Consider the following 24,981-nt stretch of genomic DNA (forward strand, 5'->3'; position numbering starts at 1 on the left):
GCATTATTGGGTATCAATGATCAAGTTCTACAATTGGCCTTTGACTTACATATTGAGCTGGTGCTTGACTGTGGTGCCAATTTTGGATTATTTCTATTCGCGTAAATGCTTTGAACTATAACAGAGTCTCTACTCAGTATATCAGGAGGTACGGTTACCTGTCCACAATACCGCACAAGTCTATTTGAAGGTCACTGAAGTTTCCCTGTAAGCCCTGTTGCACCAGAATGAGATCTGCTGGCTGATTGTCTATGAAGATGAGTCGCATGCAGCCATGAAAAGCACCATAGGGATTGGAACATCCAGCGTTTCTGACAGTTTCAGGGCAGCCTTAGGAGCACAACACATGCATAAAAATTAGTTAAGAATATCATAAGCAAAGACAAAGCTCTGTATGTGACAGTAGTCATGCATCAAAAGCCATGGAATGAGTAATTATTTACATTTGCACTTGGCAACAAAAACAGTCAAGAAACTATCTTCTGTAGGTTCATTTATTGTCATGAGTCCAATATAAGCAAGCAATAATGATATTCCATTATAATGTTTTGACAATTTCTTTTAAAGCCTGTCACTAAGACATTTAATGGAAGAAGTAAAAGACCAATAACCAGCATACATTATAAAGTTGCTGAGCAACCAGTTGCATAAAGAAAATCATTTAAAACACTTTCCCAGAACAAACCACAACTGGAGCAATACATTCATTTGCCACCACTGGTTATCAAGGTTCCTTACGGCGGACACATTAAGGACAGTCTTCGTAGTGCCAATGCTGGTGTTGCTTTCTTATTATTTAACACATTCTAAGTGTTTTATTTTTCAGATTCAGTACACTAATGAAGAAACTTCTTAGACTACAAGTTCCGAAGCTGTGGAGGATTCATACTTCTCATTGCTTGGAATTGCTCTTAGGGACTAATGATGGCAAGCAGCCTTTGTTCCTCATGGTTTATTTGGTTGTCCCACATTGTATACACGTTTTACACTGTTCCATTAGGGTGATGGGGCGGGGGGTGGGGGTGGTGGTTGGGGAATTTTACAGCCCCCCGCCAGCATATTTGAAGGCTATGGGGGTCACTTAAATAAAATGGGTGGCCAGCACACCATCTTCCTGCCCATCCTCACGCTGTGCCCCATATTATGGTGCCCAGTAAGGCACCAGGCCACCCGATCACCCTTAGATCTAATAAGGCTCTTAACTGGCCAATTGGGCCTCATTCCACCTTCACCACAATAATACATGCAGCTGGGCAGCTGGAGATGGTGGTACAAAGGAATCTAGTCCACCAGGTTTGCTACCTTGGGCAAAAGGCATGAAGGAAGGAGGATGGTGGCATGTACCTCCTTTACCAGTTCCTCTGTGCCCCAGAGGCACCCCGCTCCCCCAAAAGATGGTACCCTTCATTTGTGCATCCCCCGGACTCTAGAACATGACCCCCAACCCCTCTCCCCCTCTCTTTGCTAGGGTCCTCAATCCTTATCCCACCAAAATCCCCAGACCTATTTAAGTCCGGTGTTCATGTTCTCTTCTTCTTGGAACTTCTTGTAATTCCAGCAGTGGCCACTACTTGCTTCTAGCGCTGCTAAGCCTACAAGTTCTGCTGGCCAATCTGATTGAATGCCAGCTCTCGAGGGCAGGACTTCCTGTGACTGAGAGGCAGAAGTCCCACTCTCAGTTTATTAATGCTGGCCCCAGTGTATTATCACTGCACTGCAGTCCATATAAAGTTGGCGGGCACAAGACCAACTTTTCTACTGGGGTGGGGTTTCGGGGGGAACAATATGCCTCCCCTTCCATAAGGTTCACCCCAATGTCTCAACTAACAGTGACTTAAAAGCTTTCCCTAGTGGCTGAATCAGTTGATAATGGAAGCAATACTGTCTTTTTGTTGCATTTTACAGTAATAATTTTGCGAAGTTGAAGAATGGTGGTGAGGAAATCCATGGAAATGTCCATGAATGGTCTCGCCCATCTTCAAGGCCACAGATTTAAGTATAGGGTTTAGAGACTAACTAAAATGAAGGGAGCCACACAGCATGGTCAATTTAAGGGTCCAACCTCCTGCTCTGAACAGCATCAGAAATATATCTAATGTTATATTGGTTCGTATGCTGGAGAGGAATCTCTAGAATCAGGCCAGGACAGGAATAGAGTGCATTACATGTGTTAATAAGGGGTGAAATGCTTGTCAGAAGACCCATTCAGGAACCTGGTTTGTCCTAGTCAGAGCAGGCATCGAGTTCTGAAGGCCAGCAATTATATGCAAATGTCTTGACTATCCTTGATCAATCCTTTTCTTTGGACAAAAAGGAACATATGAACATGGAGCAGGAGTGGGCCATTCGGCCTCTCAAGCCTGCACTACCATTCAATAAGATCATGGCTGACCTGATTGTAACCTCCTGCCTACCCCTATAACCTGCCACCCCCTTGGTAATCAATAAACTATCTTGCTCTGCCTTAAAAATATTCAAAGACTTTGCTTCAACTGTCTATCGAGGAAGAGAGCTCCAAAGATTCACAACCCTCTGAGAGAAAAAAATTCTCCTCATCTCTACTTTAAATGAGCAACCCCTTATTTTTATACGGTGACCCCTAGTTCGAGATTCTCCCACAAGAGGGAACATCCTCTCCACGTTCACTCTGTCAAGGCCCCTCAGGATCTTAACAGTTTCGATCAAGTCGCCTCTTACTCTTCTAAACTCCAGTGGATACAAGCCTAACCCGTCCAACCTCTCCTCATAAGACAACCCGTCCATTTCCCGGAATTGGTCTGGCAAGCCTTCTTTGAACTGCTTCTAATGCTTTTACATCTTGCCTTAAATAAGGAGACCATACTGTACATAGTACAGTACCCTTGACAGAGGATCTGATCTACTGTCTTTCAAATGCTGAAAGACTTATATAATGTACGGGCTGGATTGTCAGCAGGGCAAGGAAGTCAGAGCGGAAACTGAGGGGTCCCCCATTCCCGCCCCCACTGTTGCTGCATGTCCATTATTTAGCAAATGATGTATCTTTCATGTGAATACTGAATGAAGAAATGAGGCCAAGTATTTAATAAACCTTAAGAGAGGCTAGAGATTATTAGAATACAGCAAACCAAAAATACTGTGGATGCTCTCTGCCAAAAGCCTGCATTTTAAATTTTTTTATGAGAGATTATTACATCCTATTCCACCACCCCAACACACAGAAAAGCAGATATGTGAAAGAGACCTGAGAGGAAATAGTTAATGTTGGGTTAGTTATATTCTTAGATTTAAAAAACTGGATAAATATCCAGTTAGGAAATAGGACAGAAGGGATAAGTGTTGATAGAAATATTCTCAGGAATGTGACGGGTTTTGTGATGTTGGGACAAAGGAGGTATCACTGTAGCAAAATGCAGGCTAGATTTGAATACTGGGATCCACAGAACTATAGAATTTTAGAATCTTACAGCACACAAGGGGGCCATTTTACCCATTGTGTCTGTGCTGGCTCTTTAAAAGAGCTATCCAATTTAGCTGCATGCCCCAGCTTTTTCCCCATAACCCTGTAAATTAGCTCTCTTCAAACATATGTCCAAATGCCTTTTAAAATGTACTATGAAATATGATTCAATCACCCTTTCAGGCAGTGCATTTCAGATCCTAACAATCCTCTGCGTGAAAAAAAAATCTGCCAACTTATTGAATACACAAATGATGGAAGATAGGAATTGGATTAGTCTTGGGGTTTAAGAAAAGTCTTTTGAAAACTTTCCCTTAGGTTATTAAGTAAATAGGTAAGATAGCCTGTAGAAAGAGTAGAGCCTTTGCTAAAGTGAATTTGATAAATTTCACTTATACATGGTCTCAGTTGGATGTTGCTGATTCGTAAGGTTATAAAACAGTAATATATTAAATAAAATGACTAATAAGCATAAATGATAGATGTGGAGCAAGGGATCTGTCTTACCTCCAAAATAATAACTGTTTCCTGAATGAATCTGTACAGTTGAATGAACAGTCGAGGCAGCATCATTGTCCAGTGTGATGCTGACATGATTCCTCCTTGCATTGAAATGAATGGAATGCCACTGCCCATCATTCAGCTGTGTACCTGCAAAATGTAAATCAGATCTTCATAAAATCAAACACACTCTTGTTAGCAGCATGTTGGCATAAGCATGATAAATGGGGGCACTACATCTTGCACTGAACTTATTCAGTTGTGTCATCACCATTTGTGATACATGAATTCATGTTAAGACATCAGCATCTTTAACATTTTCAGTAAAACAGATGATCAGCAATGAATTTCTGAGAGGTTTACAGTCATGAATTGATGTTGAGCTGATGTATGTAGAAGCCATCTGTTGTTTAACCTAAAGTGCACATGAAAACTTGAACTGTGTTATTTTAAAAGTTGTTTGTGGCTTCCTTCCTAAGGTGCTATATTAGTAAAAAAGGCATGAATGGATAAACTGAAAATATTTCTGTGTGCTATTTTACCAAAGGCAATAGCCAATCTAAAAATATTAAAATTCCTGGAGTGGATGTGCACTTTCTACATGTGTGTAGCAATAAGAACTCAGTGCATGTTGTTAAAATGGAGAGTGAGCTATATCTGTGAACTCTAAACCAATTCATCCACCACATACCATGCCTGCCCCCCTACCCCTCCCCCACCCTGACTCCACTCCATCCTCTAACCTTCCTTTGCTTGGACTGGTCTTGGTCTGAAAATTCAGTCAAGTGTTGGGTCATTGATATTGGTAGACACCAGTTCCAGCTTCAATTAAAGTGCTGGGGTCCAAATCTCAAAGTAACAGCTTATCAACCATGATGGGGAGCCACTGGCTAAAGACAGATAGCAATTACAAACTTATTTAAAGTCGCTGCCAAAATGGCAGACCCAAACCTGAACAATCATTGATTATTATTCAACTTCTTTTTTCCTGGGACCCACAAGTGGTCCAGGAAATCATCTATATCTGCTGGCAGATGTAGGCACCTCTAAACATATTGAAAGTGTATGTGGCAGGATCCTCAGGTAAGAACATGATAATAGAAGTAAGCTTTTCAACCCCTCGAGCCAATTCCACTACACAAGTATGACTGCTCGGTACCTCAACTCCATTTATCCCTGCCTTGATTCATAGTCCCGAGATACCCTTACCCATTGATCTCAATCATGAAAATTTCAATTGACTCAGCATTACTTTGTGCATTACTGAGCGAGAGAATTCTGAGTCTTTTTCTACCCTCTGTGAAAAAGTTTCCTGACTTCACTCCTGAATGGTCCAGCTCTAATTTTAAGATGTCTGCTCACATATTTTTTTCCCGGGCAGATTGAGCACACACTCACTTTGATTGGAATGTGCCTTTGGAGAACTGAAGGGGTGGAAACCCAATGGATCAGAGTTCCCTTGAATTTCAGAACCTCCGTTGATCTGCCACCCAAATTCTGTCCTTCAAAGAAGAGGGCCTGAAATCCCGAGACTTTGATGTAAGTACTGGATAGTACATTGGGTTGGAATACCAGACTACACATCCCTCTGGTTCAGATTCAACCCAAGGTAATGGCATGAATTTCTATTTCTCCCTATCTTCACAAACTGAGTTTGATCAATCCTAAATAATCCACAGTTCTACAGTAATTAACACTGAATGTACATTCTTGCTCAGGGAGACCACAGATATGATGGATGGTTAGTGTGGAACTAGACTAGTGTGTTAAGGTTTGCTGTCCTAAGGTTGGATCTAAAGCACAGTGCTGGAGCAGAGCAAATAGATCTTTATTCCACAATAACATCATGCTCCCTTTCCTCTGAGTTCACTTTCTTCCTATTCTTCCCTCATTGCTCCCTCCAATAAACTCTCCAACATATATTCCTGGCTTACCATCACACGTGACCTTGTTACCCCCATTGTGTCAAGGACTTCCTCTGCTCAATTCTTTGTATGCTCTCCAGCCACATTCCCTTTCCTCCCCTAAACCTACTTCCTCCTGTGTCTGCCCAGAAAAAAATCTCTCCTAATCCATTTAAAACAGCATTTTGCAAATCCCAACCATCCAGCCTTTGATCTTCCATTCACCATGACATTTTCACAGCTACCAACCTACTCAACCATGCACTCACTAAACTCCTTTGATGCCCTAGTCTCCATAAAAACCATTACTTTCTCTCAGCCCAGCTATTGTCTTCCAGGACAGCCCTCACCTCTGCTCCCTTAAGTCCAAAGGATGCACATGTATAGATATGGAGGACAGTTGGTTTAGCCATTCACTACCAGATCTTGCTGGATCGCATTAAGAACCATTGGGTCCTGCTCTCATCTACCAAAATTGCTCACTATTTCAGGATCATCCCAGAATGCTAACCATCTTCTTAGCCCCCTTTCCCCTGTCTTACCTCCGACATAAAATGTCAGGAGCTCATAGTCTTCACTTTGATTGAGACCAATCAATCAGTTCACCCTGCGCCAAGTTTCTTCTATGGTTGGCCCCGCTTCAGCCCTGGACTTGCATATTTCTCTAGTTTTTGTCCTATCGCTCCTCATGCTCTCTCTGAGTTCATCTTGTCCTACTCTCCTGACCTTATTTCTACTAAACTACTGACCACCCAACTTCCCTTTCCAACTCCTATATGAGCTGATCATTGCTAATGTTATCTCTCCTCAGATCCCCCTCTCCACCAAAACCACCGTCATCAACCATCTCTATAAATAACTAAGCCTTGACCCATCTGCCCTTTGCAAACCATTGGCCCATCTCCAAATCCCTTGAACATGTTAATGCCTCCCAAATCCATGTCCATCTTACCTGGGACTTCACGTTTGCATTCGTCCAATCAGGTTTCTGCCCCTGCAGTGTTGAGAAATGGCTCTTATCAAAGTAGCAAGTGACATCTTATGCGACTGCTTCAAAGGTAAACTACCCCTCTTACTTCTCAACCTGTCTGCAGCCATCAACACATCTGACTACACTATCATCTTCCAATGCTTCTTCACTGTTATTCAGCTGGGTGATACTACACCCATCTGGTTCCATTCTTGTCCATTCAATCATAATGAGAGAATTGCTTACAATGGTTTCGCGTCACACTCGAGCACTGTTATCTCATCGTTATCTTTGGCCCCGGCCTATTCCTTAGCCACATGCTGTCGCTTGGCACCATCACCCAATCATCAGTTTCCACATGTACATCAACAACACCAACCCCTATAACATTATGGCCAGGATTTTATGGCCCCTCCCACCTGGCAGGACATTATGGTCCCGTTGAACTGAATGGAGATTTAAATGGCTTGCCGCACCTGCCAGGGGGAGGCATGCTGTGGCGGGGGCATAAAATCCTGGCCTATATCTTTCAACCCCTCAACTTCCTCTAAATTGCTACTCTGCTTATTTCATATCCAATACAGGATGGGATTCCTCTGAGTAAATACAGGGAAAACTAAAGCCATTATTTTCTGCACTCGTCACAAATTCTGTTCCCTAGCCGCCCTTCTATCCCTCACTCTGGTAACTGTCTGATGCTGAACCAGAATGTTTGCAATCTTGATGTCATATTTGACACTGCAATGGACACATCAAATCACCAAGGCTGTAATTTCACCTGCTTCTGCCCCACCTCAGCTCATTCAGCTGCTGAAAAGCTCATGCAAGCCTTTTGTTAACTTTAGTCTTGACTATTCTAATGCACTCCTATCTGGCCTCCAACTTTCCACCCTTTACAAACTTGAAGTCCCTTAAAACTCTGTTGCCCGTGTCCTAACTCAGACCAAGTCTCCTTCACCCATTACCCCTGTGCTCAACTCTCCGTTAAGCATTGCCTAGATTTTAAAAAGCTCATCCTAGTTTTCAAATCCCTCTGTGGCTTCACTCCCTATTTCTAGTTGCCAAAGCCCTAAGCTCTGAAATTCCCTCCCTAAACTTCTCCACCTCTCTGTCTCTCTTTCCTCCTTTAACTAAGATGCTCCGTTTGACTATTTTCCCTATTATCGCCTGATGTGGCTTGCTGTCAAATTCGGTTTGAATACGCACCTCTGATGTGTCTTGGGATATTTTAGTACAACCAGGGTACTATATAAATGCCAGTTGTTATTGTTGTTGCTTTTGTCACAGGGATATTGGCACTTGATCAATGTTTTTGAATTTAAGTAAAATCCCAGTGGATTGTCCTGACATGGTAAAATGTACATGTTGGAATGTGACAGGGATGGGAAATACTGGGCTGACATTTGTGAATTTTTATTACGTCTAGTCCTGAATTTTGTGCTCGTTGGGCGTGCGCGAGTGATCGGCAGGCCTGGAAGCAATCGTGGTGTCCGCTTCCGCCTGCAAACGTCAGAACGATGTCATTTCGCTCTGGCCAATTAAGGCCCGGCCAGCATGAAACGCGCCCGGACACTGGGGCAGTTGCCGGCAGGGCGCGGGAGCCTGGTGGGCTCCAGGTCGAATGGTCACCTGGAGAGGGATATAAAATGACCCCAGGCAGCTCCCTAAAGTCCGCCAGGAGTTGCAGAGGAGCTTAACATGAGCGACTGGAAGATTTTGCATAGGTGATGGCCTCAGCACCTGGCGGGCACAGCAGGAAGGAAGCTGGTGGGCACTCTGCCCCACGATTCTCAGACGACTGCCTGTGCACTCTCGTGGAGACAGCGAGTGCCCAGCATGAAATACTCGTGCGGTGGGATGGCAAGAGGAGGCCACTCCACCAGACAAAGAAGGCCTGGACAGAGGTGGCTGCCCAGGTGAGCGGACATGATGTGGTGCACTGCGCATGAATCAAACGCTGAAAGCAGTTCAATGATCTTCTGTGCCCTGCAAGGGTGAGTACTAACTTGGCGTGGAACTGTGTATAGATGCCATGGAAGGTGACCGTAAGGTGTGGCACTCAGGGGTGTGAGATGCATCATGCCAAATGGCACATATCCCAGTGCCAGCCAAGAGAGGGAGATGTTGCAGCTCACCTTGCGTATGTATAGAAGGGTGAGGAGTGCCAATGTGACGGGCACCTCAAACAGATTCTCCAGGGGGTTGGGAGTGGGCGGTGGGTGGTGAGTGGTTTGGGGGTGGGTCGTGAAGCTGGAATAGTGTTTCAGGTAGAGGATGGGCTATTGAATGCGCTTGCATACATTCAGAAGAGAAGTCATAATACATTGGAATGCATGCGAACGGGTGGTGGGGTGCCCAAGATCTCGATCCTGTCCAAGTTTGACATGGACCTCCTGGACATGGAATGCGAGCGAGGAGCAAGGGCCACAGGTCTCAGAGAGACAAGGATCTCAGAGGATGGTAGGAGTGCAGTGGGCAGGTGAGAGACTGGGGCAGTGTGTAAGAAGGACAGGGTCGTGGCATCTCCAACGAGAAGTTCAAATCCAGAGTACCCATCGCTTGGCCACTCACAGTGCCTCACTGAGGCACGTGTCTATTTTGGCAAGCAACTATTGTGCTTGCACAGACACTGTTGGCGAGCGGGGGTGGGGCCCGCTCACCAATGTGTAAAATGACGCGCGGTGAAGTCGGGCAGAACTCCCAACGTCACCGCGCCCCATTTAAGTTTTCAGGAAGGTGGAGGCACAGTAAAACCAGCCACATGCCTTCCGACCTGTCAATGGCCAATTGAGGCCATTGACAGAGTCAATTAAAGTAATTAGTGGACCTGCCCATCCAACATTAAGGTTAGCATCAGGCCAGGAGCCCTGGCGGGAATTAGAATAAGCATGAAACCTCATCCACGGGCGGGATGAGGTTTCATGTAGGGTTTTTAAAATTTTAATAAAGTTTTTTTGGAAATTATGAACATGTCCCAACTCACGTGACATTGTCACATGAGGGAACATGTTAGGGAAATTTTATTTCTCTATTTTTAGCTTTTTAACATTTACCTGATCTCCCTGAGGCTGCACTTAGCCTCAGGGAGATGAGTGCGCTCTTTTGTGTGCATGCACGAAAGAGCGCACTCGCGATTTTAGGCTTCTCTCTCCCCCCCCCCACCCCACCACAACCCCCGCCGCCTGCACAGGAAGCGCATAGCACTTCTGTGCGGATGTCACGCTGGGCGGGCCTTAATTGGCCCTCCCACATAAAATGGCGCCGCGCCTCTGATCGGGGGCACCTATCAGAAGCATTCCCGCCCTGCCCGCCCAACGGGGGGAAAATTCAGCCCATGGTGGTGATGCTTTGAACTGACACATTCTGTTTCTCCCTCACAACCCACGGATGACGCCCTGAGGATGCCCTCCTCCCCACCTTGACATCCGAGGAGGAACCGCTGAGTGATGCACTCACATCACATCCTGCACCAAGTACCAGTGCAGATACAGGCACCTCGGTGAGCTTTTGCCCATTTGCTCTGTTTGGAATTCACTGTGATAAGGGCACATCACACACGCACGAGGAGCTGGCGGGGGCAGAGAGTGCCCAGGATGCCAGTAGTCGGAGGACTGCTGGGGACCGTACCATGCTGATCCTGAGGTAGATGATGAGCCTCTGGAGTCGACTATCAGGCAGCAAGTCCAGCGGAATGCATGAGAAGATCTGGCGGCGATCCCTGAGGGTCTGCATGCCATGGTGTCTGTCATGAAGGAGCCCATGCGGAGCTTGAGCACTGCGTTGACCATGAGTACCGAACACCCAACCTCCTTCATGGAGAGAGTGGCAACTCTCATGGAGAGGCAGCTCCAGGATCAGAACTTCCTGGGGTTGGACTCGGATCTGCAAGCCCACACACCAGCTGTGACCTTAGGAGGTCACTACCAGTGTGAGAGATGGATGAGGCACCTAGTCTCTCTGCTAGGTGCCCATTCCATCAATGGTGTGCAGGGAGGTCCAGGCATTCCTCTCACTGGTGGACCAGCTGCCTGTCGTCTCTGTGGGCTCCTCGCACAGCGCTCCGGACGAGGGCAACAGCTCCTCTGCCTCTCTGCTCGTGACCGTGGCATCTTCTGAGGCCGTGGTGACTGAGGAGCGCCCAGCCATGTCGCTGGTCACGCCCACCCAAGCAAAGACTGCTCAGGCCCCGCTGGCCAGAGGACGACCGCCAAGTTTATCAGGGCTGACACGACAGCAGAGTCGGCAATCTGCCTCCAATGCCAGCGAGGGTGGGGGGTGGTGGGGGGGGGCGGTGGAGCAGCACCAAGACATAGCACTCACAAGCATAAGTCTAAGGCACCGTGAGCACAGGATGGGGTTTTCACAGGTGACATGAGTTCATTTAATCAGTGCTATGTATTGTTTTTGTGTGACTTTCGAAACCATATTATGTTTTGTTTCTTGTTTGCAACTCTGGTAAAGATTCAAGGCATGATTTTTTTTCAAAGCCCTGTGTCCCTCGTGTTTCCCATAGGTGCAGGCCTCATCAGTGCCTTATGATAGATGGCAGGGTCAGCAAACTTTATTACAGAGGTTGTGAGGCGACACTGAGGCCATGGCATTGTCGCCTCAGAAATGCGTGTGACGGAGGCAGCGCCCATGTGCTGAACTGGGAGCCAAGCCCCGGCAGTCTACTTCCTTGTCCTGAAACTGTGCCTGCCCGGGCTTCCCATCAGATCCATCTGCAGAGTCTTCCTCTGAGGTGTGCGGAGCTGCCTCAGTATCCTCATCCTCGAGTGGGTCCTCCTTGTCAGTGCCAGATTGTGTATGGCACAGCAGACCAAGACGATAAGCGACTCATGCTCTGGAGGATATTGCAAGGAACCCCTAGAGTGGCCCAGGCAGTGGAACCTCGTCTCCAGTAGCTCTATTGTCCTCTCAACTACTGCCCTCGTGGAGGCATGACTCCAATTGCACTCCCCACAGGTCTCTCCCTGCAACACTATCTGCAGACCCCTGGCCTCCTCTCCCTTCTGACCCTCTCTTCCTCCTCAGAGGAGGTGCCCCCAGTGCTGCACACAATCCCCATCTGCTGAGATGCAGATGGCACTGCCCTGTGCACTGAAGGCTACACTGGGCAGAACTGCGCCAGCAGAGTTGACAAAACAAAGGAGCCCTCAGAACAAGGCTAACAAAGCAAATACTTCGGGAGAAACCGGAGGGAAAGGTCTGACATCTCAGCAGTAAAGTAATAGCAAACTCTTACCGAGCTCCTACAGCCAAAATGCTCCTGTCCCCTTTTGTTCCATCCTTGGATGAGAAAAATGGGAAAAAAAAAGGGGGCGGCCAGCTGCCTGTGTGCCGAACAAAAAATCGCAGGGGCAACGTAAAATTCTAGTCAATTGCTCTTTTAATTGCCTTAAGTGGCTGTCAGTTGTCGGCGAGCGCACTGCTGACTCCCGCCTGCGCCCACCGACCATAATATCACGTGAGAGTGTGATGATGACAGGATGTGCGCCCCACATCGTCACGCACGGTTTAACCTTCTTCTGGATGGGCCGCGCCACTGAAACTAACACGTAAAATCCTGGCCTTAGTGTTCTGACTTACAACACAAATGAAGAAACATCATTTGTGAATATTTTTAGTTAAGGCAGCCATCAAATTTTGTACATTTTAAACTATTGCTGCACTCTTGCAGCTGAAATGTGACTTGTACATCAAGCTATTGCTCCAAAAAATAAATCAGATACGCAACAAAATAAGAGATTGACAAAATATATCTGATAGTCGCTTATATCCTATCTCCTGTTGGCTGTCAGTCAAAGTTCAACTCGAGTGCCTTGTCGCTGAGGTTTACATGTGACACTGACAACAAGGTGCTGCTCAATGTCAAGGGGTGAATGCATTACAGACTTGACCTGAGTGCTTGCAGGAAGCTCAGAGCCTTCTCATGGCTAATGTATGGTCCATATCTTTGGTTCAGCTACTAAAATTGTCCACAAAGTAGAACAAAGAACAAAGATCAAAGAAAAGTACAGCACAGGAACAGGCCCTTTGGCCCTCCAAGCCTGCCCCGATCATATTGCCCGTCAACTAAAAACAACAATGTTACATCTGACAGCAAGGTCAGAGAGAATGCTCCACGGGCAATGTCAGCTGCAGTCCACAAAGTTTTGCTGCTGGTATTCTTTGCTGATTGTTTGGATTGATTCAGGGTGCCTAGGTATATCTACAACAGATTTTCGGTTCTTAAGCCTGAGGGAGGAAAGCAAGATAGAGGGTTGCAGGAAGGGAATCCCAGAGTTTGGGACCGAGGCAACTGAAGTCAAGGCCAACGATTAGTGATTAAGCGATTACAATCAGTGATGCTCAAGAGGCCAGTATTAGAGGAGCGCAGATATCTCAGAGGGTTGTGGGGCTTGAGGAGATTATAGGAACGAGGCCATGGAGGGATTTGAAAATAAGGATGAGAACTCCAAAGACAAGACATTGCTTGACCAGAAGCCAATGTAAGTCAGCAAACACAGAGGTGTGATTTGAAGCATGGGCAGCAGAGTTCTTGGACGATCTCAAGTGTACAGGAGGTAGGATGTGGGAGACCAGCCAGCAGTGCATTGGAATAGTCAAGGCTAGAGGTGACAAAGGAATGAATCAAGGTTTCAGGAGCAGAGTAGCTGAAACAGGATCAGGCGATGTTCTGGAGGTGAAAATGACAGCGCAGCATAAATGAGGCTGGAAACTCATCTCAGGGTCAAAGGTGACGCCAAGGTTGTGAACTGCTCCTTAAAGCCTACCTCGTTGACATTTTTCTACAATAAAGGCACTACATAAACATAATTTGGTGTTTTCGTCATAAAAGCACACATCTGGCTGAATTGCTAGCAACTCTTCTGATGCTTGTGGAAGTTTTGCAAAGGGGTCACATAACATGTATTATGACATCGGAAGTGGTGTGCACTCTATCTTAGGTCTCATAGACTTTGTGCAGGGTATTCACTTAGGAAACATTAAGCAGCCAATTTGAAATATCTATTATTGCGGGCAGGTATTTTATTTTTTCAGTTTGAGAGCGCAGTAAATAAAAAAAAGTCAACCTTCAAAATAAGATATCAGATGAAAAATTACATTATTTTCACAATAGTAATATAATAAGGTACAAAGTTAACACCATACTGCATTGAAATGAAGGAATCATTGATATTTGGAGAATATGCAATAAGAACATCGTAAAAAAAGGCTTTCATTTCTATAGCACCTTTCATGGTCTCAGTAAGTCCAAAGCTCTTTACAGCCAATCAAGTGCTTTTGAAGTGTGGTCACTGTTGTAATTAAAGAAATGTGAGAGCTCATTTTGTGCATAGCAAGCTCCCACAAACAGCAATGAACAATCGGTTTTCGTGATGTTGATTTAGAATAAATATTGGCCAACATAACAGGGATATCTCCCCTGTTGTCCTTTGAAATAATGCTATTAGATCTTTTAAGTACACTTGAGGGGGTTACTATTGCCCAGAAACTGAACTGGACTAGCCATATAAATACTGTGTCTACAAGAGCAGGTAAGAGGCTAGTAATCTTGTGGCAAGTAACTCGCTTTCTGACTCCCTAAAGCCTGCCCACCATCTATAAGATACAAGTCAGGAGTGTGATGGAATACTGTCCACTTGCCTGGATGAGTGCAGCTCCAACAACATTCAAGAAGCTTGACACCTTTCAGGACAAAGCAGCCTGTTTGGTTGGCACCCCATACACAAGCATTCACTTCTTCCACCACTGAGGAACAGTGGCAGCAGTGTGTGCCATCTACAAGATGCAATGGAGAAACTCACCTAGGTTCCTTAGATTGCACTTTTCAAACTCACGACTTCTACCATCTAGAAGGACAAGGGCAGCAGAAGCATGGGAACATCACCACCTGGAAGTTCCCCTCCAAGACACTCATCATCCTGACTTCAAAATATATTGCTGTTCCTTCACTGAGTGACAATCCTGGAACTCCCTTCCTAACAGAACTGTGGGTGTACCTACACCACAGGGACTGCAGCAGTGCAAGAAGGCAACTCACCACCACCTTCTCAAGGGCAATTAACGATGGGCAATAAATGCTGGCCCAGCCAGTGACGCCCACATCCTGTAAGTGAATTAAAAAAAAGATGGAGTCTTGGTTTAACATCTCATTTTTAAGACAGCACCTCCAAATGCTCAGCACTCCTTCAACACTGGCTGTAGTGCCAGATTTGACTTTGTGTCAAAGCTCTAGAGTGGGACGTCAACTCACAACTTTCTGCGACAGAGGCAGAAGCGCTACTAAACAACATTATCCAGTGCACCAATGCTGAATTTCAATGCCCAGTAAGTTGGTTACAGAAAATAATTCAGCATAATATTACAGAATTTAAATATAACAATGAGGATGAGATGCTATATGAAATTTTACATTCTGACAATTGATTCCTTGGAGAACTTTTTAACGATTAAGTTGATTTTACTCAGTATTTATGGACTTTAGTCAAATCCAGTGAGGCATGCGTGCAGCAGGCTGTGTTAACAATAAAGAGATAGGACAAGCACAGGGGCAAAACAAGCTATGTAATCCCAGTGGCAATGTTTTGACTGCATACTCACACCCACAACACCTTGTGGAGGGTTCCCTCAGTGATCCACCAACCATCGATGAGCTTAAGCGGGCCATCCAACAGATGAAAACCAACAAAGCTTGTGGGCCAGATGGCATTCCTGCAGAGGTGTCCCACGCTGGCAGCTATCACCTCACGTCACGACTCCATCGGTTCATTCTCCACCTGTGGAACGAAGATCCCCGGGATCTCAAGCTCTCAACGCAAGCACCCCTGATGGAAGCATGTCCTGTACAGTGTGAGCCATCATCCACAAACTGAAGGTTGTAGATGTAGATGTGTAGATGACTGTGGTGGTGAGTTTTGTTTTCTGCCCGGAAGCAATTGAGGTTGAAGAGGCTCCCCTCCAGACAATACTGAATGCTGACACCAGGTGGAAGGTCATCTTGGATGAGGCGGACAATGACGGTCAGGTAATTGGTAAACAAGGTGGGGGCAATCACACAACCTCGCTTGACAACCCATTCTTACGTCGAGTCCTGGGGATCAAATCAGAGGACCGCCAAACTAACACGAGTGTCCTCCATGAAGCTGCGTCTACCAGCACTGAAGCCCTGCTCCTGCGGAACCAACTCTGATGGATGGGCCATTACGTCCGGATGCCTGAAAACCGCCCCCCTTGGCAGGTTCTCTTCTCACAGCTCTACACTCGCCAACACTCAAAGGGCCACCAAAAGAAAAGGCATAAGGAAATGCTCAAGGCCATCCTAAAGCACAGAGGCATGAACACCACTGATTGGGAGGAGAATGGTCCATCAAGGCACAAGACACTTCGAAGCTCAGCGACTCGACAGTGAAGCGGAACGACGGCGGTGACAGAGGAAGGAGAAGGAAGCCAACCCGAGGCTGCGATTTCCACTCCCCTCCGTAACAACTGCGGAGAACATGTGGATCCAGAATTGGGCTCCTCAGACATCCAAAGTCTCCCCAAGCCTGACTGACGTCATCCTCGATTCCCAGGGACCTCCGATGATGACGAGTGGACTGTCTCAGTTTTTTCACTCACAGTTCTAGCTTTGAAAATGCCCTTAAAGATTACTTTACAATGGTGAGTCACCTGCTGAAAATGTGTAGCGGAAATCAGGGCACATACTGTGCCAACTTGCAGCTGAAATCCAAGATTGTGCCAATGGGTTAAGGGGTGTAAAGAGCATATATTTTGGATATACGCTGCTTGTGAGTGCGGACTTCCGAAATTTTAATAACAAAAATCTCAGCCCAATACTTTAAATGCTGCAAGTATGTGACTAGCTAAAGGCCATAAGGACACAAGAACACAGGAGGTAGGAGCAGGAGTAGACCATATGGCATCTCGAGCCTGCTCCACCTTTCAATATGATCATGGTTGATCTTCTGCCTCAATGCCATCTCCTCGCGGTATCCCCATCTCTTGAAAATTTTAATACCTCAAAATCTATTATCTATGTCTTTAATATACTCAATGATTAAACCCCCACAACCCTCCAAGGTAAAGAGTTCCAAAGATTCAGCACCCTCTGAGTGAAGAAATTCCTCCTCACCTGAGTCCTAAATAGCCTACCTCTTACGCTGAGATTGAGTCCTCTGGTTCTAGACCTTCCTGCACCCACCCTGTTGAGCTCTGTAAGAATTTTTTATGCTTCAATGAGATCATCTCTCATTCTTCCAGACTCAAGAGAATGCAGGCCCAGTCTCCTCAATCTATCCTCATCGGACAATCATCCCATCCCACGGATCAGTCTGGTGAACTTTCATTGCAATCCCTTTATGGCAAGTATATCTTCCTTAGGTAAGGAGACCAGAATATTCCAAGTGCCATCTCACCAAGACTTTATACAATTGCAGCAAGAATTCTTTACTCTGGTACCCAAATCCTCTTGCAATAAAGGCCAACATAATATTTGCCTTCCTAATTGCTTGCCACACTTGCATGTTAGCTTTTAGTGAGTTATGAACATGGACACCTAGGTCCCTTTGGACATCAATATTTCCCAATATCTCACCATTTAAGAAATACACTATTACACTATACACTAAGAATTTTCGATTCCAGGACGGTCCTGTGGCGGGAGTGGGAACTGGGAATGTTCCCTGTTGTGGAGGCCAATTGGAATTTGTGCCGTATCGTGTGACCTTGACCTTAATTATGCAGTCGGGGGTTTCCCGATGTATTGCACGAGGTGGGGCAGGCTGGATGGCTCACACCCTGCCATCATATCTAGGCACCATATTTTAAAGGCACCCGGATGTCAACTGACCCACTGTTGAAAATAGAAGATCCACCTCCTGAATGTCCTGAGGATAGAAGATGGACCTCCTGGAAGATCCTGGAGTCAGAGGATCTATGTCAAAGATGCCCCACTGCCTCACATGATGCTCCAGGGACCGGTCGCTGGAGACGTTCATCTTCTCTTCTGATCTCCGCAAACTGCCCCAGGCCTTCTTCAAGTAAGTGCTGACATGTCCATGCCACTTTGATCCAGATGTGCTCTGAACCTCTGTGATTTCCTGCTGGCTCCATGGACGATCGGGCAAGGGTGTGAATCCTTAAGCTGCATCCCAGTAAAGGGATGCAAATTCGATTCATGCCAGCTACTTGTGCCCAAAGCCTGTCCTGATCATCGCTGACTAATTCCTGGATTATGGCCTTCAACAGGCTTTAGGCCCCTAATTTACATATGTGAATTATAAAATAAGGGGTCCACAACTTTGACCAATGCTTAGACACTAGTTGTTCCACTGCTAAATCAGTATGCTTTGCACTCATTTTATGTCCAAAAAATTAACAAGACTCATACCAAATTCTGCCCCATACATCAAAATTTTAAATGATACTCCAAAAAGCTGATTTCCTTCTGTACATACAAAAAATAGCATTTGCACAACAGTCTATACTCCAGCAGGGCTGACCAGATAGCAATGTAGCACAGAACACAATTATAACACCACTATAGTTGCCTGAAATGAAATCTGCTAATACAACACAGAGCAGGTGTTGAACCTGGAATTCTCCTGCCTCTGTGTGTGTACGAGTTTGCATTGCACTGAGCTCATTAAGTGCAATGCTGTTGTCAGAAAGGAAACAGTTGTAACATTAAAATTGTTCTTTACTTGAATAAGATTGAAAATTGACCTTAACGTGAATCACCAACAGACCACTCAGCTCTACAATTAACATTGCCATCTGGACACTTGTTCACCAGTTCAGCCAAGATTTTGACATTGTCATCAACTGTTGGTTGACAGTTCTAAGCAGCATTATAATGGCCAATATTATTAAAATTGCACAAAAGTGGTCATATATTTCCAGTTTTAAAAAGAAATGAAGACTTGCATTTATATGCTGCCTTTCATGACCTTGGACATCCCAAAACACATCATAACCAAGTAAGTAAATTAGAAATGTAGACGGCGTAAGGATCACAGCAGCCAACTTGTGCACAGCAAGATCTCACAAACAGCAATCACCAGAAATTCTGCTTCAGTGACATTGGGTAAGGGCTACATATTGGCCTGTTCACCAGGGAGAACTCCACTGCTATACTGCGAAACAGTGTCTTGAAAAATTTTAACAACTCACTTGAAAGCACTTGCAACAGTGCAGCACTCCCTATGTACTGTACTGGAGCATCTGCTGAGATTTTAAAGCAAACTTTCAAATAACATAACATTGGAGAGTGATTTTGATAAGCAGTGCATCCCAAACCAGCCCTCCGCTGATATCCACAGCAGGAATTGCAGGATTAAATCACAAGGAAGAATAGTTATTCCTCTCCTTACAAAAGATTGCTGAGGTCAATTGTGCTGCATCCTTCTGCTTAACTGGCTAATCCAGTGCAGACCAAAGATCAAACTTAGAGCCTTCTGAGTTTGCATGTCTCAGTGAGTTGTTGGCTAAATTTACTGCGACATCAGGGGAGTTTTTGAATTATATTTCATGAACATGAATAAAATACAATGACTACAATAAGTTTGTGAGCTATAAGTTGGTTTCTCTCCGTTACTGAACAATGATAAAATGTCAATAGTTACAACCATGTAATGCAATTCTCCAACATCTTGATAGCTATCTGTTCAATCAGAGAACGAAAAGTAAAATTCATATTGCAAACTGACAGAAAAACCAAACAAAGAAAGAGTTTCCTCTCAGGTTACATGTAATTGTATAAAAAAACTTCACAAATCGCATTTCGAGTTATGAGTTAAATACATGGGCATCTATTGCTATCTACATTACAAGCATTCCAAACGGGAATCAAATCTAGTTTATGATAGATCGCACTTTTAATGTGTCTCATCTTGCAGCATCAGCCAAAGACAAATGAGACACTATATCCACAACAGGCTAGTAGCTATTTTTACCAACTGGGAGAAGATTCATTTAAACTTCATTTTAGATCACGCTCGACTTTCAGGTTTCAATAATTTCTTGTCAGAGATAAATTTCAAACAAACCAAATTATTAAAGTTGGGATATTTCTCCTACGAAGATATTTTAATTTCGCAGATATGGTAACCAGCTTGAAATACCTCTGTACTCAGCTTTTGATTTTCCGGTGAAAGCAACAACCTATGCAAAATCTGATTTCAAACTGTCGTTTTTATTTCCTGTCATGCTTTTCTTGTCACAGATACGCATTACTATTTGTGGGAACTTCTTGTGCAACTAAAGTATTGCATCCAGGTCACCACACTTTAGGAAAGATGTGAGGATCCTTGAGAAGACGCAGTGGAGATTTACCAAAATGATTCCATGGAGGATTTTAGCTGCAAGGTTTGGATGAAGAAGCTAAGATTGTTCTCCTGTACCAAAGGACATTGAAGGGAGATTTGATAGAAGTGTACTGGATTATGGCAGTGAATAAGCTCACAATTAGCTTATGGTATGAGGACTAGGGGACACAGATTTAAGGTTTTTGGCAAAAGAGCAGAGAAGGATGTGAGGAAGAAAGTTTTTAAGTGGTTATGACCTGGAGCTCATTGTCCATGAGAATGGTGGAAGTAGAGGCAATCAATGTTTTCAAAAGAAAATTGGATGAGCATACGAAGGGCTAAACCTCATGAGCTATGGAATAAAGGTCAGAATTTTGACCTTGATGGGCGGGCGGGCCCCACTGGCTCGGAGGTGGGTGGACAGCCAAACGCCAATTAAGGCCTGCCCAGCGGATCACCCGACGGGAAACACTATGTGCTTCCTGTGCCGGGGGTGGAGGGATTCCCCAACTGTCAAAGTGAGCTCTTTCACGCATGCGTGCAAAAGAGAGCACTGCTCCCTGAGACTAAGTGCTGTCTCAGGGAGAGCGCCGAATGTTTAAAAAACTGTAAAAATCGAGAAAGAAAAACATTATTTACATGACCCCCTCATGTGACACTGTCAAACAAGATGGGACATGTTAACAAATATGAGTGAAACTTTAATAACCTTTTTAAAAACTGATATGAAACCTCATCCCGCCAGTGGATGAGGTTCTATCTTTTTTCAGAAGCCCACTGGGGCTCCTGGCCTGCCCACCAGCCTTAAGGTTGGACGGGCAGGTCTTTCAATGAGCTTAAGGATCCTGTCAATGGCCTCAATTGGCCATTGCCAGGTCGGCGGGCAAACAGCTGATTTCGCTGTTCGCCTGCCTTCCTAACAATTTAAATGGGCCAGGATGGCGTCGGGGGTTCCTCCCAATGTCATCCCGCATCACTTGCCCGGCGGTGAGTGGGCCCCCCCCCCCCCCAAATCGCTGACGGGAAAATTCCGGCCAAAGCATGGGAATGTGACTGACTGATTTGCTCTACAGAGAGCTGGCATGGACACAATGGGCCAAATTGCCTATTTCTGAGCCATAAATGACCCTATGACAACATTCATTACACTTCAAAATGATTGAACAAGCAAACACAATAAGGCATTATATCAATGCAGAAATTATTGGTAAAATGTGCAGGTGAAGGGCTCGAAATTTAATTGTTAGTTGGCAGAATCGGTTTGAATTCCATTTAAGGGTTGAAAGCAAAAGTTTCAAAGCTATGTTTAGTATTATAATACCACATTACCTGCATTAAAAATATGTTTTATTACATACTGGTTCTAAAATTGTGTGCATGCCTTAAGAAAAGAGCAGCTATTATTCCCTATCATTACTCTCCACTGAGTGAAGCACTATATTGAACAAATCTTATGTTATGCTGGAGAAGACAGGCTAATGGCTTCTACTACATTGCTAAAACATAAGGAAAAAATGTTCCCCCTGCTCAGTGGGGGGGGGGGGGGTGTCACAAAGTGTGGGAGCAGGTGCGAGTGGGCACGCCTCCGATCGGTGCTCCAATCAGGGGTGCACCACCATTTTACATGAGTGGGTGGGCCAGTTAAGGCACACCCAGCATGAGCTCAACCGGAAGTGCTGAGCGCTCCCTGTGCAGGTGGGGCGGGGAGGGGGATTCCCTGAGATGTTCCCCACGCTGTTTCGCACATGGGTGCGAAAGAGCACAAAGATCTCCCTAAGGTACGGAGGTGCCTCAGAGAGGCTTGTTTCAGTGCTAAAGTTTTAAATAAAGATTTTTAACATTTAAAACTATCATGTGACACTATCACATGAGTTGGGACATGTCAAAGAATAAACGTATACATTTTTATTAGATTTTAAAACACTTCATGAAACCTCATCCCGCCCACTCGATGACAGGAAAATTCTTCCCTAACACAAATAAACCTGCTTAATTGTTAATTCACATCATCGTTCTGTAACACCTTGTCTCTTAAAATTAAAACAGAAATTCAAACAATGGTATTTTGTCATGTTTGATATTGCCTTGTAAAAGACTGAATGATGGAAACAGAAGAATGGAACTTGAATTTGTGATGCATTGTGATTGGGATTTAGGGTTTTAGGTTACTGATAATTTTACTGGTGTTGGTCCCTTAAGGATATATTTTTCATTCTAAATGATACTCACACATATAGCCCTGATTGTTGCCTCAGCTCATCTGTTGCTGAAACCCTCATCCATGCCTTTGCTACCTCTAGACTTGACTATCCCAACGCACTCGTGGCTGGTCTCCCACATTTCACACTCTAATATGTGGTGTATTGCAATCCTAGCCCACTTTCAGGGCTATTCTAGATCAGGCATGGCTCCCAGATAACTTCCTTCAACCACAATTAGAGAAAGAGTCAGAAACCGAGGACAATTAACTCCAGAGTCTGATAAATCTTTCCCTGAAGGAAGAGAGCTAGCAAGATTATTACCTTCATCCTAATAGCCTTTTATTTTTAGCAAGCCTTAGCCAGTTTGTAATTTCCCTGTATATTTAAGGGTCTGTGTCTCCCCCCACCAGAAAGGAGTAGGAGTTGGATTCTTTGAGTTATTGATACAGAAAATTATGTGAGGCAATATAAATTTAAAAATACATAAACGTTTATTAAAAGAAGGTAACACAGTGTTGAGATGGAAGGCATAAATTGCGATACCAGACAAATCTAGAAAAAGAGAAACTAGCGAGATCTTATATCTAATACCGAATCCTAGTTTAAACTTTAATTGGTACAGTGATAACATTTTAAAAAAGGAAAGGATATCAAATATTAAAGCAAGGTTACCTTAATCCCTGAGTGAGGAGTTGCGAAACAAATCTATATCTAATCAAATTATGTTCAGATACTTTGTAATTTTGGGGGCTATATAATTAATTTTTATGTAGATAGGTATTTTTTTAATTCACAGTGAGGCCATCCTTCTAACTTCTCATATTTGGTGAAAGGACCACCTATTGTGATGAACGTTTCTGATCAATTCTATGAAATGATGGCTTGACCTGATCTTGGAAGGGGAAGCCTAGGTTGTTGTCATGTGTTTTCCCTTAGTCACAGGATGGCTACTGTCATATTCTTACAATGATATAAAGGCACCATTCACTCATAAGGGATTGGGTAAACACGTTGTGGGTTCATTTATTTAGACTAGGCACATAAGGTAAAAAGCTTGAAGACATGAGAACTGAACTACGCTCTGCTCACAGAAAAAAATGAATTTTGGACTGGATTACATGACATTCTTCCCTTCTAGTTCTGACTTTTGTTAAAGAAAATATAGCTCTCTGTGAGTTTATGGAAAAGTAATGTTTAATCTGCTATTCCTGCATTATTACCATATCTTTTAACCCTTATTTCTTCACAAACATACTTGAGGTCATCCAAAACTCTGCTGCTTGAGTCCATAATCACACCAAGTCTTGTTCACCCATTAACCCCAGAGCTTGTTGACCTATACTGGAGCCCAGTTAAACAACGCCTCATTTTTAAAAAAATCTCATCTTTGTATCCAAATCTCTCCCCTCACCCCCCCCCTCCCCCCATCCCTATAATCTCCTCCAGCCCATAACCCTCCAGGTTTTCTGCACCCCTCTGATTCTGGGATCTCTTGAGCATCCCCAATTTGAATTGCACCAACACCAGTGGCTATGTGTTCAGTTGCCAAGTTCCTCAGATCTGGTATTCCCTCACTCAAACATCTCCACCTTTGTGTCCCTCTTCTTTGGGATATTTGCCTTTATTAGCTGAGTCATAGGCTACAAGAGCAGGGAGGCTGTGCTGAAACTGTATAAAATGCTGGTTAGGCCACAACGAGAGTATTGGGTGCAGCTCTGGTAACCACATTATAGGAAAGATGCAACTGCACTGGAGAGGGTGCAGAGGAGATTTACCAGGATGCTGCCAGGGCTGGAGGGTCGGAGCTATAAGGAAAGATTGGATAGGCTGGGGTTGTTTTCCTTGGAGGAATGAAGGTTGAGAGGGGACCTGATAAAGATGTATTAGATTATGAGGGGCATAGATAGGGTGGATAGGGTGGCACTTTTTTCCATTAGCAGAGGGTTCAATAACCAGGGGCATAGATTTCAGGTAAGAGGTAGAAGGCTAATAGGGGAGTTGAGGAGAATTTTTTTCACCCAGACCGTGGTGGAAATCTGGAATTAACTGCCTGAAAGGGTGGTTGTGTCAGAAACTCTAGAAACATTTAAGAATTATTTAGATATTCACTTGGGTTGCCAAAGCCTCCAGAGCTATGGGCCAAGCGCTGGAAAATGGCATTAGTGTAGTCAGATCTTTGTTGACTGGCACGGACATGATGGGCCAAATGGCCTCCTTCTGTGCTGTAGATGGCTATGAGCCTATGAGTTTCCTCTTTTAACATGCTTCTTAATACCTACCTCTGGCAAAGCTTTTGACTATCTGCCCTAGTATCTCATGTGGCTCAGTGTTATATCTTGTTTTACAATGCTCATGTGAAGTACCTTAATTTTGGGATCCTTTATTATGATAAAGATGCTGTATAAGTTCTTTGTTGTTGAATAGTTATTTATGTACTTGTCTATCCTGTGTATAATTCTTCTATGGGCCCATCGTATATCTGTTCTTGTGTCAATTTGTGGTGAAAAATGCACTGAAGCAATATAGAAACTGTAGTATTACTGCAGAGATTTAAACCAGGCTTAGTTCAATCTAAGTGCTGCAAGATCATCTTGAGAAAGTAAGCTCACATTGCATTAACTGCACACCAGATACAGAATGATAAATGATGTAAGGT

The 24,981-nt window shown here is 44.5% G+C and overlaps 1 protein-coding gene across 1 annotated transcript in view; it reads right to left on the minus strand.

Annotated features, from left to right (window-relative positions):
* LOC121284660 (contactin-associated protein-like 5) overlaps nucleotides 1-24,981 on the minus strand; it is a 736,588-nt gene that overhangs the window by 408,148 nt on the left and 303,459 nt on the right. Inside the window, exons 9-10 of the mRNA XM_041200218.1 lie at nucleotides 3,947-4,090; nucleotides 159-330 (exon numbers count right to left, since the gene is read on the minus strand). Coding sequence (XP_041056152.1) covers nucleotides 159-330; nucleotides 3,947-4,090 — 316 coding nt within the window. The remainder of the gene's footprint in view (nucleotides 1-158; nucleotides 331-3,946; nucleotides 4,091-24,981) is intronic.

The sequence above is a fragment of the Carcharodon carcharias genome, chromosome 12 (genome assembly GCF_017639515.1).
Source record: "Carcharodon carcharias isolate sCarCar2 chromosome 12, sCarCar2.pri, whole genome shotgun sequence".
Classification (NCBI taxonomy): Eukaryota; Metazoa; Chordata; class Chondrichthyes; order Lamniformes; family Lamnidae; genus Carcharodon; species Carcharodon carcharias.